Source organism: Dendrobium catenatum, unplaced genomic scaffold (genome assembly GCF_001605985.2).
Source record: "Dendrobium catenatum unplaced genomic scaffold, ASM160598v2 fragScaff_scaffold_1278, whole genome shotgun sequence".
NCBI lineage: Eukaryota > Viridiplantae > Streptophyta > Magnoliopsida > Asparagales > Orchidaceae > Dendrobium > Dendrobium catenatum.
The window spans coordinates 241349-254103 of NW_021319740.1; the positions used below are offsets into that span (position 1 = coordinate 241349).

The 12755-nt window shown below is 34.9% G+C and overlaps 1 protein-coding gene across 1 annotated transcript in view; it reads right to left on the bottom strand.

Annotated features, from left to right (window-relative positions):
* The window catches only part of LOC110093586 (beta-adaptin-like protein A), an 87395-nt gene that overhangs the window by 50645 nt on the left and 23995 nt on the right, over positions 1-12755 (bottom strand). Inside the window, exons 5-9 of the mRNA XM_020818517.2 lie at positions 7391-7619; positions 7117-7283; positions 6776-6985; positions 5090-5200; positions 4803-4979 (exon numbers count right to left, since the gene is read on the bottom strand). Coding sequence (XP_020674176.1) covers positions 4803-4979; positions 5090-5200; positions 6776-6985; positions 7117-7283; positions 7391-7619 — 894 coding nt within the window. The remainder of the gene's footprint in view (positions 1-4802; positions 4980-5089; positions 5201-6775; positions 6986-7116; positions 7284-7390; positions 7620-12755) is intronic.

The window sequence follows — 12755 nt, forward strand, 5'->3', positions numbered from 1 at the left end:
GCTAAAATTAATCAAATGAGCAGAAGAGGCGGCAATGTTTATTGTAGGAGAGGAACTCCAGAAGAAAGGTAATTATGAATTTATTGAGGTTTATGTTTATGTGTTTTCAATTTGATGTTTTAGAGACTCTTTCAAATTATTATGGAAATAGATTTAGAGATTAGATAATTTAACCTACCGTCCGACCTTTGTTCCCGCCTCGCCTGCGCGAGCTCACCGGGCCGGGTCGTGACAGAAGAGGCGCTGACGCGTTGCCTCTTGTGGGCGTGCCCGCGTGCCGCTTTCCATATGGACCTGAAGGCGACCAGGCTGAGGCGCCGTGCCTGCGTGAGGAGATGGTTGGGCGTGACCGTGTGACCACGTCCGTGTAAGGACAATGAGGTCTAAGGTGCGACTGTGAGCTTGTGGCATAGGCTTCCGGACCCGAACCCGGACCCGGGTCAATTTCAGGTTGATTTCGGGTTTCCGAGTCAACCCGAACCCGACCCATTTTACAATCGGGTTGACCCGAACCCGGATTTTTTCGGGTCGGATTTCAAGTCGTGTCAATTTTTGACACCTCTAGAAATACTTGATTCTTCGAAGCCAAAATTTTTCAAACTTGGCTAAATGTTGCAAAAAATGGAAGTTTATATACATTAAATTTGCAAATCATGCGTAGTGATACTGAGTTATCAACTTATCATTGTAAAATAGTTTCTATTTTTTTCCTGTTTCTTTTGCTATAACATGCTATGATGATGTGCCTATAATAATGTGATGTGTTCTCTAATGCTTTGATTCCCTTGGTTAGTTATGGTTTTCTAATTAGACTAAAAGCAAGTTTGATTCAGCTATTATCAGATTCCCGACTTCAGTTATTTCCAAATCCTTGTTTCAACACAAGTTTGGTGACATACCGAGTTTAAGTGAGTTTTGCTCGTCTCTAACTCTAAATTTTGAGGTCAACTTAAATCAAATATTAATTCAAAATCAAATTGATTACAACTCAAGTCAGCTTAGATCAACATAGCTTTATTTCGGGCCAACTCAGAATCAATTCTGAATAGGCTCAATACTAGAAAAATATAATTGAAGGGATTCAAACTAGGACCTTCTGCAACAGCTAAAAAACACCAACCAGATGGACCAAATATTACTTATTGTTAGTATTATATCAAATATGCATAACATATATGATTTTGAGCTGACTTAAATCAAATATCGAGAAAGACAATACAAACTCAAAATCGATATTTCATGTCAAGAACCATGACTTGAAAGTCCACTAAAATATATTAAGTCAATTTTAATTCAATTTAAAAATCAAGTCAGTTTTGGGAACTATGTTCACTCCTATCTTAACACATGTGAAGCCCCCTACTTCTATCCAATAGCTAATTTGTCAGCTAATTAATTTGGAGTTGGTATTCATGTGCTTCCCTATTTCTTCTCATTTTACACACGTAGCTAACAATATAGCTGATGTCGTTCTTGATTAATGTTTGAAGATTACGACTATTTTAATGTTTGTTGTTTTTTATTTATTATTGTGATCCATAAGTTTCTCGTTAGGTTGTTTTTTTTTTAATTTGTTGTTGTTTACATAATTGGATACTTGCTTTTTTTTTTTCCTATATGTTTTGTACAAAGTACCAGGCTTGATTGGTAGAATCAGGACAATAGGGTATTCTCAAAAATGAGGATTATAAACTATATATTTTAGCTAGGATTTGAGATTGTTGAAATCGGGATTGAAAATTTAGGCTGCATTTTAGCGATTTTGAGAGATTAGCAATTTTGGCCATTAATAGGGTTGTAATTCAAGTATGATAAAAGTCTTAACAATAACTTCTGGGAGAAAACTTTATCCTTAAAGCAGTGTGAGGCATGGGTCTTCTTTTTTGACTTATGTTCTGGTTTCTTTCATCTACATACTAAATGATTAGTTTTACAGGTGAATGAGATTTGCTTAGCTCTGCAATAATTTAGTTTTCTTCTTGGAGTGTAAATCATACTCATGACATTAAGATCTTAGATTTCCTGCTAAAAAATATCAATTTAAATTATCTTTTCATTATTACTAGAATAGAGTTTGATGTGTTTTCAGAGTTGCATCAAAAGCAATGACATTTTTTCCTATGTGGACTACAAACTCTAATATTTTATGAATGTTCCTGTGCATCCCGACTTAGATTTGCATCACAAAAAGCTTAAATCCTAAGACATCCCACATCACAAGAATTGATCATTTGGTATATCTAAACTTTTTTACAATTTGAAAAAACTATATATGAATCATTGAAACATACTATTTTGTGACACCATTTTAATCAATTTGGAATTATTTTTATTTTGCGATGGATTATCAATCAATCATGATAAATGCAATAAATAAATTGGCCAACACAACTAATATTTATGAGAATAGGAGTTTTTATTATTTGATATCTTCTACAGATGATTCATTAATGTATTCTCTAATTTAATGACACTAATTATAAGGAGAATTTAATTTGATGAAATTTAGTGATCATGCCTTCCATGAAAATTAATACTCCAACATCTCATCCTCCAAGACTTAAAATAGGTATCTCTATAGGCAACTTCTAAAAGAAGCAGTAAGCCCTACCTCTAACAAAAACGTATAGGCAACTTCTAAATGAAGTATTAAAAAAGTCTCATATAAGGAAAGTCATAAGACCCATCCAAATCAAAACAAACATGCTACTTTTAATAGAAGCTGTAAGACATACCTCAAATTAAACATATAGACAACTTCTAAAAGAAACAATAATCCCTATCTCTAACAAAAATCCACAGGCAACTTATATGAGAAATCATAAGACTTATCCAAATCAAAACAAACAGGCCATTTCCAATGAAAGCCGAAAGACCTACCCCAAATTAAGCTTATAGGCAACTTCTAAAAGAAACAGTAAGCCCTATCTCAAATAAAAACCTACCGGCAACTTCTAAAGGAAGTTGTAAGACATTTAAATCAAAACAAACAAGCTACTTCCAATGGAAGTCATAAGAACTACCCCAAATAAAAAACCTATAAGCAACTTCTAAAAGAAGCAATAAGCCCTATCTCTAACAAAAACCTATATGCAACTTCTAAGGGAAGTCATAAGATCTATCCAATAAAACAAACAAGCTACTTCCAATGGAAGCCATAAAACTTACCCCAATCTAAACCTACAGGAAACTTCTAAGGGAAGTCGTAAGACATATCCAAGCAAATTTATAGGCAACTTCCAAGGGAAACCGTAAGACCTACCCTAAATCAAAATAATAGGCAACTTCTAAGGGAAGTCGTAAGAAAATCTAAAGGCAACTTCCAAAGGAAGCCGTAAGATCTACCCAAATCAAAATTGCATACAACTTCTAAGGGAAGTCGCAAGACCTACATAAGCAAATCTACAAGCAACTCATAGGTGGAGCCGTAAGCCCCATTTTAAAATTAAACTCTCGGGCAACTCCAATAAGCCCCGACCAAATTCAAACATAAGAGCAACTCCTAAGTGAAGCCATAAGCCCCAACCTACACCAAACCTACGGGAAACTTCTAAACGAAGCCGTAAGACTCGTCCTAAAATCAAACAAACGGGTAAATTCTATGTAGAGCCGTAAGCTCCGAACCAAATCAAACAAGCGGGCAACTCCTAAACAGAGTAGTAAATCCTATCCCATACAAAATTACTGGGTAACTCCTAATGGAGATATAAGCCCTAAACTAAATAAATCAATGGGTAATCTAATAGATATAAACCTCAAATCACAATAAACCACTTCATCTAACCATTTTAGTTTACTCAAGATTCCTGAGAAGAGACAACCTATGTCTGCTAATCAAATTCATTGGACACTACGATCAATGATTGTTAGTGCTAGTAGACTGAAACCTACATTATTCTCGGGATGATGGAACCATAGGATCGTGATCGGGTCAACCTCCATTCCCCAACAAATAAGATTGAAACTAAAAATTCCAAAGTTACCTTAAATAATTCATCCTTAATCGAGAATTTTCTCTTACACAGTAAGAGTGATAATTAACTATGAGGGGTTGCGCTCATAGGAAGTAAGAATCCATATCTAAATAAACTCTGATACAATCCTCAGGAAAAATATGGTTAATTAAAAATCAATCTGCCTTAAGGAGAATGAAATCCTAAGTCTGAAAAGTGGGATTCATGCCGAAGAAAATAATGGATAATTAACTATGAAGACTTGCGCTCATAGGAAGTAAGGACTCACATCTAAATAAACCGTGATATAATCCTCAGGGGAAATCTGGTTAATAAAAAATAAATCTGCCATCATGAGAATGGAATCCTAAGTCTGAAAAACGGGATTCATGCTGAAGCGCCATTTTTCTTGAGCAGCCAATCTAATAAAAAATTAAGCCTTAATCTTAACACACTTTTTTCAAAGCTAACTTCAATTTTTTGTATCAATCTATAGGAAATTTCACTTCATAATATTTAACATTTTACTCTTCTACCAAAACTCCTTAATTAAACTCTCGTTTAATAATTTCTTAAGATGTTTTTTTTTCATCTTTTCATTATTACATCATTTTTAACAAAGGTCCTACTATCTTTACTGTTAAAAGAAAAGTAAATCAAATAAGAAAGAAACAATCAAAAGGAACAGAAAACTCTTGCACGAGAAATTAAATGATAATACTACCCAAAAAAAGCACTAAAATTGATTAGTGTGCTTCTCCACATTCAAACTCTATTTTGAGCCAAAAATTCAAAAAAATAAAACATGGGAAGGTTATATTTAGATCAAAGATGATGAATGATACATACCTTCTGATATAAAACTGAGAGGGTATTAAATTCATCAAATACGTGATCTTTAATTTCACTGCTCTGGGCATCAGTAAAAACTGAAACTGCTTGCTTGGGTGGATTTACCACACGTTCAGCCACAGATACATCATGTTGCAGAAGTCTGTAGTAGAATAAGGCTCTATCATGAACATCCTACAAACAAGTAACCATTTAATAAAAAGAAGGAAACAAAAGAATTGCTAAAACGTACAAAAGAAAAAATATTTTAAATTTCCCATTGATGATATAAAAAGGGAAGTGACCTGGTGGGAATCAGCCAAACCAGCTGCTAATGCAACACCTAAGGCCTTTTGGGCCTCAGGAGGCCTTTTAAAGAAACATTTCATTGCCGCAGTTAAAAGATGTAATCGAACCTTCAAAATAACAAGAGAATTGTTAAATATAAAATTTAAAGTAATCGTATGGGGGTTCAAGACCCTGGACACCTATAGGCATTACCAAACCAAAGCACTACAAATATATATTCAATTAGTTATGAGACAACTGAGCCATGACGTTAGATGTAATTGCTCCTTAACAAGCAGACATGGATTAAATTTATCCACACAACAATCAATCAAAATTACAAGTCCCTTGATTTCTTAATGGCATAGAACAGTACAAAATGGGGGATTTAAAGAAAATACAATATTGTCTCAAACCTAATAATGGAAGTTAGAGTATGATCCTAGTCTCCTCACATAGTGCTATTTGTTCCTTCAAGTACATGAACATAACAAATATGGTATAAAAATTAGTTATTTCAGGTAGAGTTCTAGAAGTTGCAACAGGAGCCAAGAAACATCAGAGACATAACAAAATGAATCAGATATGCTAAGCCTCCCTCACCAAGAAACCGATTTACCCAAACTACAGAAACTTCAAATCAAAATATCCATGCAGAAAAGAATAAACATTCAACTTAAATAAATTTATCTCATCCGGACATATAGTGCATATGCACAAAACAAATGAAACAAGAAGTACAACAAAGAAATGAGATGGCTTGATTATAAAATTAGAAAGCAACCTTAGCAAGATAATTCCATGTAAGAAGTCTAACTTTGCTATCAAGCAACACCAATTTATTAAGTAAGCAATAGGTTTCATTTGCAGTCTAGAAATATTTCCTGTATGATTCCAGATTCTAACAAGTGGACTTTTAAAAATAGAAAAACTTTAAGTACACACTTATGCCTTTTTAAAAAACAAATCCCCTGGGAAAGCTTGAGAATTCGCTAGTCATAATGGCAGAAGCAGACAGTATTTCTTTATTCAACAGAGAACAGATTGAAATGAACTTTTTTGTATTTAACTGCATAATAGCACAAGGATTCCAGACTAAGAAAAAAAATAATGGGCACTTCCACCAACCATTGTTTGGTTATAGAATCGAACAGGCAGACCTAAAGAATTCGACTTCACTGATTACCTTAAAGAACCCCAATGAGTAGAAGAATAATTATCAATAACAGTTATCACCAAAAGAGCATTTGATGCTGACTTTACAAATGATTATCGTAGGATCCAAGAAAACGATTGGAAACTTGGCAGTAATGGTAAATTAAAAACAAGAATTTGAGGAGGTAAAATAGGTTAGTCCTTGAAGCACTTCACAATCTTACCAGAACAGCTAGTTAATATTCTTTCAAGAGGTCATGTTTGGAACATCCAGAACATGAACAGTAAGAAAAGCCCATAAATAACACAAACTAGTGCAAAAGATCTAGTGTCATGATAGCACGATACACCACAACGCGAAACATTCAACAGAAGTTCTGTAAAACAATATTAAGTAACTTATGCCAGATGCGGAGAGTTGAATTAAGGCAGACTGGTTTGTTTAATAAACATAATCAAAATAAATCCATATTAATATCAGCCATGGAGCAGAATCAGACCCAAGTAAATTTAATTATAAGATAAGTTACTGTCAAGAAACCAATTACCTCGGGGGCTTGTTCCTCATTCCAGTTCTCCAGAAGACTTTCTAGAATGTAAGGAGCATCAAGCATATCATTGGAATATTCCCCCAGCATCCATATCAAAGCAGCTTTGCCCTTTGGTTCTTGGACATTTTTGCTACTGATATTTCCAACAACTGCAATACAATCATGACTCCATTGAGGATATTTTCTCAAAAGATCTTTCACCAAAACCTGCAGAATGTTCCAAATAACAGCAATTTAATTAATTGTAGTGCAGCTACAACTTATGTAATTGTATTCCTAAACAAGTAAAATAAGAAACTACACTCAGAAAATGAAATCCATCCTTGAAAGGAACTTACAAGTGTTTCAGCAGTCACATAATCCTTTTCCATTTCCAAGAACTGAAGAAGCCTATCAACAATTGCATTAACATCGTATTGTTGCAATGCTATCTTTCCAACTGCCCTGATTGACTCCCTTGAAATAGAAATATCGACATTTGCAACATATTCACAAAGCTCGGTCACTGAGAAAACAAAATATAGGAAAAAAAATCAATATGGCAAAAGAAAATAAGCATAATTAAGAATGGCCAGGGAAACAGGTGCTTCATTAAGAAAAATAGATCTTCACCAATTTCGTAGGTATTGCTCTCATTCGCTATGGCAGTCAACATCTCGAGTTTAAGCTTTTGCACATATACTGGTTCGCTGTACTGGCAGTAGAAGTGCTTGTAGTCTGAAGAGAACAAAATGGGAGCTCGCATCACTAATAGATGCAAGTGGCTCAACACAGCATAAGATTGTTCAGGGCTACCAGAGCTCACAAGCGTGAGTAGAGGTGCTTTAATGCGTTCATAAACCTACAAGATACTTTTAACGCTTAGTAAATGGATGGCTTCTATACTAAAAAGCATAGCACACGATGTAAAACAAACAACGATTAAGATATACTGTCAACAACCGTACAACAAATGCCAACTAAAATAGAAATGAATTAACTAATACCAATATGCACAAAAGAAACAAAACAGCTAGCTAAAATGCAGCACAGTAATGATGAACATAACATTCATTGCTATTCGGCATAAAACATCTGCAGGCATATAATTAGAAGCCACTTATAAGAACAGACTTGGGATACAACTTCAACATATATGATGGTTGTTAAAGCATGCAAAATGTACAGTATGAAGCAGATACAACAACGACATCAAGCCTTTCTCCCACTACGTGGGGTCGGCTACATGAATCCTTTTTCGCCATTGTCTCCTGTTACAAGACATTTTCATTTAAATCTAATAAAAGAAAAGTTATTTCTAACACTTCATTTTTTTTCAAGTCTGCCTCTACCTTTCTTAACATATTCCGGATTTAATACATCTACTCTTTTAAACGAGAGAGTAGATGGAAATTAGAGTTGTACAAAAATCTATGATATGTAGATGTCAGCCAAAGCCAAAAGAAGAGGGGAATATTGCATGCTTAGAACCTCACAAACACAAGCAATTGCTGACAATTTGAAAGAAAATTAGAGAGTACTAATCTAAAACTCTCTGAAGCCTTCTCCTCCATTGTTATCCTCCTTGAGATAGGTTTCCCTTGTTTCCCCTTCAGGTGCACCCCTTACTGCCCCTTTGAGCTCTCAAGTAAAGAGAGAAAAGGGAGGGGGAATTGAGTAGCAAGAGAAATAAGACAGAGAGAGAGAGTGAGAGAAAGGGTTGCTGGCTATAGAAAGGGGTAGGCTAGTTCTCATTAATTTTGATGACCAATAACAATATCTACAATGGAGTCTTGTAGACGTACAACAATTAAAATAAATAGAAAACAGCAAGTTAATTCCTAGTTTCAAGTTACAAATCTACAAATAAGAAAACTAATCTAAAAATTTATAGAATCCTATCTAAACACCTCATTAAGTGACCAGCCAAGAGATAAAAAGGATTATTTTGTTTAAAAGACATTCAAAATCAATTATTTTGTGCAACCACTTCCTCTTTTTTCCATATTTCAAAGAAAATTTAAATTAAAAAAATAAGCAAGTTTTTTTATTTTATTTTATTTTATTTTTTTTGGTGCTCATCTCCTTGGATGGTTTGGACACATAAAATGTCAGCCTTCCGATGACTCGATCAGGTGAATAGATGTATTATTTGGCATATGTTAAGAAAGATAGAAGTAGACCTAAAAATATTAGAAATGACATTTTTTATTAAATTAAATTAGAATTTGACTCTTAACAGGACATAATGGAGAAAACAGATTCATGTGGCCAACCCCACGTAATGGGTTAAGGCCTAAGAACAGTAGAAGTTCTGCCCCCATCTATGTTGCCCCTTGATAGTGGGGTCCACAAGCTTAATTAGAGGGAATTAAGGGGGGCATAGGAGCAAAAAGTCAAATAGAATGATCTGTTTTAAGATTTATCTAATTATTGTATGATCAAGTATGTTTTGGTGGCTAGGGTTAGGTTTTCATCTCTATTTTTGTTGAATTTTTTTGATTCTTAGTTTTTGTTTGGGATCTAGCGTCTAGAGATTTAGGAGAGTCGAATATTCCTCTCCAATAGAATATCCATTGTGCCTTGTTTGTCTTCTTCCGTATTTCATCAATCTAAAGGCTATTTTGATGTTTTGACCACAAGATTCTTCTCTATCTCACGTTTCATAATACGGTCAGAATACTACTCTCACTAGCAGTCAAGTACAATTGGCATCTGGAGCAATTGGATGTGAAAAATGCATTCCTGCATGGGGATTTGGAAGAAGAGATATTTATGGAAATACCACCGAGGTTTAAGGAAGAAACTGAAGGTAACAGAGTGTGTAGACTAAAAAAGGCTCTATATGGGCTCAAACAATCACCAAGGGCATGGTTCGGAAGATTCTCTAAATTCATGCTCCTTAATGGGTACCGACAGAGACAAGGGGATCATACATTATTCTTTAAACATTCAAACTCAGGGGGGGTCACAATTTTATTGGTATATGTTGATGATATTATCTTGAATGGAAATAACGAAGAGGAGAAAGTTAGTTTAAGAAAAAGTCTTACTAAGGAATTTGATATCAAAGACCTTGGTAGACTAAAATACTTTCTCGAAATTGAAGTAACTCACTCCAGCAAAGGAATATTTATTTCACAACAAAAATATACCAAAGATCTTTTGAAAGAAACAGGTAAACTAGCTTGTAAACTAGCACCGAAACCAGTAGAACCTAATCTTAAACTTGGGGAAGCTAGAGAAGATTCAGATGTGAATAAATGAGCTTACCAAAGACTTGTAGGGAAATTTATCTACCTTTCCCAAACTAGACCAGATATAGCATTTGCTGTAAGCATGGTCAGTCAGTTTATGCAGAATCCAAAGCAGGTTCACATGCAAGCAGTGGACAGGATATTGCACAACCTCAAAGGAAACCCAGGAAAATGGATTCTCTTCAAGAGAGATCGCAGAATAACCCTAGAAGTATACACGAATGGTGACTATACGGGATCACCTGTTGACAGAAGATCTACCTCTGGATACTGCACATTTCTTGGGGGGAACCTAGTTACATGGAGAAGCAAGAAATAGAATGTGGTGGCAAGATCCAATGCAGAAGCAGAATAACAAGCTATGGCCTTAGGAATATGTGAGCTACTATGGATCAAAATAATCCTAGAAGACTTAAAGATTAAGTGGGATGAGCCCATGAAGCTACATTGTGACAACAAATCAGCATAGCCCACAATTCAGTCCAGCATGGCAGGACCAAGCACATAGAAGTGGACAGACATTTCATTAAAGAAAAACTAGACAGTGGTCTAGTAAGTGTTCGACCATGTATCATCGAAGGATCAACTCGTAGATATCCTTACCAAAGGATTGGACAGTTCTGTCTTTCTCAGAATGATTGACAAGTTGGGAATGACAGATCCATATTTCCCAGCTTGAAGGAGAGTGTTGAAATCTAGCCATTCCCAGTGCAAAGGATCCGACGGACACAGAGAACAATCCATGGGATACTCTCATGGATCACACCATAATGAAGGAACAAATTTAGGAAATATTTTATTAGAAATTTTATGTAATATATTATTTCCTCATTAAGATATCTTGTATAGATCTACAAATAGGGAAGATAGTAATGAATAAAACCAAGCTTTTCTTCTCAAATCTCTTATTAGTAACAAATATGTTGCCATCGAAGTTCACAGGTAAATGGCATTATATATTTGCAACATCCTCACAATAACTTTGTTCACAACCCCTACTTGATAATCCATTTGTGGGAGGAAAGCAATGACCCTCGCCAATATGGTGTCCTTCATGCTCCATAATTTTCTCTAACATAAGCTAAGAAAATGGTTGGTCCTATAGAGATGATGGATGTGGGCTTTAAGACATGTTGGATGAACAATTTTGCAATTTTTCACATATAATTGTTTTTCTACACGGTACAAGAACACATTTCGATGAGCCTAACAACATATTAATAATAACAAATAGATCATTTAATCCTTTATGTGTCAAGTAGCCCTCCAAGAAAGTCTATAGAGATTCTTTCCCATGGCCACCGTGGTTTTGAAAGTGACATCTAAAACTCTACTTTTTAGTGGGATGGTCAAGTGTAGCATAAGACACAACAACCCCTAAAGAATTGCAACTCCAAGTGCATTTTCTAGCTAGTACCAAATATTTCCATGATCAACAACGCCTATTATACACCAATGTCTATTCCAGCTACATAATTTTCAGTTGAATGATCATTCATGTCAACAAAATGAAAGGTAGCCTCCCCATGCTCTTCCTAGGCAAATTTCCTCCCTACCCATATGAGAATGTGCAGTAGGGCAAGCAAAATATTAAAAAACCGTTGATGCATTTTCTAACATATTAGCAAGTATCCAAAAAGTTCCTCACTTCAAATATAGTGTTTGTCCTTGGTTACTCGTGTATGACCTTAACGATATTAGGGTCAATCTATAACTCGTCTTCCCTAATTTCAAACCCTATATAAGCAAGTTAAAAGTTCCAACACATTTTGATATTTAGTATATCTTAAGAGACTTTTAGTATAAAGAGGACTTCCTCTAGGTAATGTAAGTGCCCTTCCCAAAGGTTACTACATGACAAGATAGTCATCAAAGTATACATTAATAAAAGAGTCTACGAAAGGTCAAAGTACCTTGTTCATCATCCTTATAAATGAGGCAGAAGCATTGTATGGTATAGACATCATTTATCCATTTAAAGACATTGGACAAGTTTTGAAAGCAGTCTTCCAAGTGTCCTCATCCCACACCTGTTAGGATTTGATTGTATTCGACTTCTTATCCAATTTGAATAAGTATTCAGATTGTTATAGCAAGGATCAAATCCTCAATCATGGTCAATGAATAATTGCTTTTCTAAAATAATCTTTATTGCATGCTTTATAATCAATGCCCATCCTCTATGGATTGTCTGCTTCTTTTTTTCGGAACTACCATGACCGGTGAACTACAATGTGAGGAACCAATTTCAATAACTTCTTACTCAATAATCCTTTACCTATTTTTTAATCTCCTAACTCTTTACCAAAGTGTCAATATAAAATATGATTTGATATAGGAGCTCATTTCACTAATAACTCAAAACTCCATTGATCTCCTAGGAAGCAAACCTTTCACCTCCTTCAGTGCATCTAGGAATTTCTAAAAAAGTTGGCCAACCACTTAGCTCTTTCTAAAGTCTAGCATAGAAGAAATATATAAAGTATAATCAAGCCTACCATCTTTCATAGGATAAGTAGTACAAAGCCTAGACTATTATGCAACACCAATTCATCCTTCTCAATAATACAAGATATTCAAACTTCGAAGAAGGGGGAGAAGCTCTTTTGAACTCAAAGGTCTTGTCAACTGCTAAGAAGATGCAATGTCTTAAAATAAATTCCCTCATTTCCTATAAGTATTCCTTAAAAAAATGTGACATGCAACTTAAGTAACAATCTCATAGCGATCTCATCAGTAAA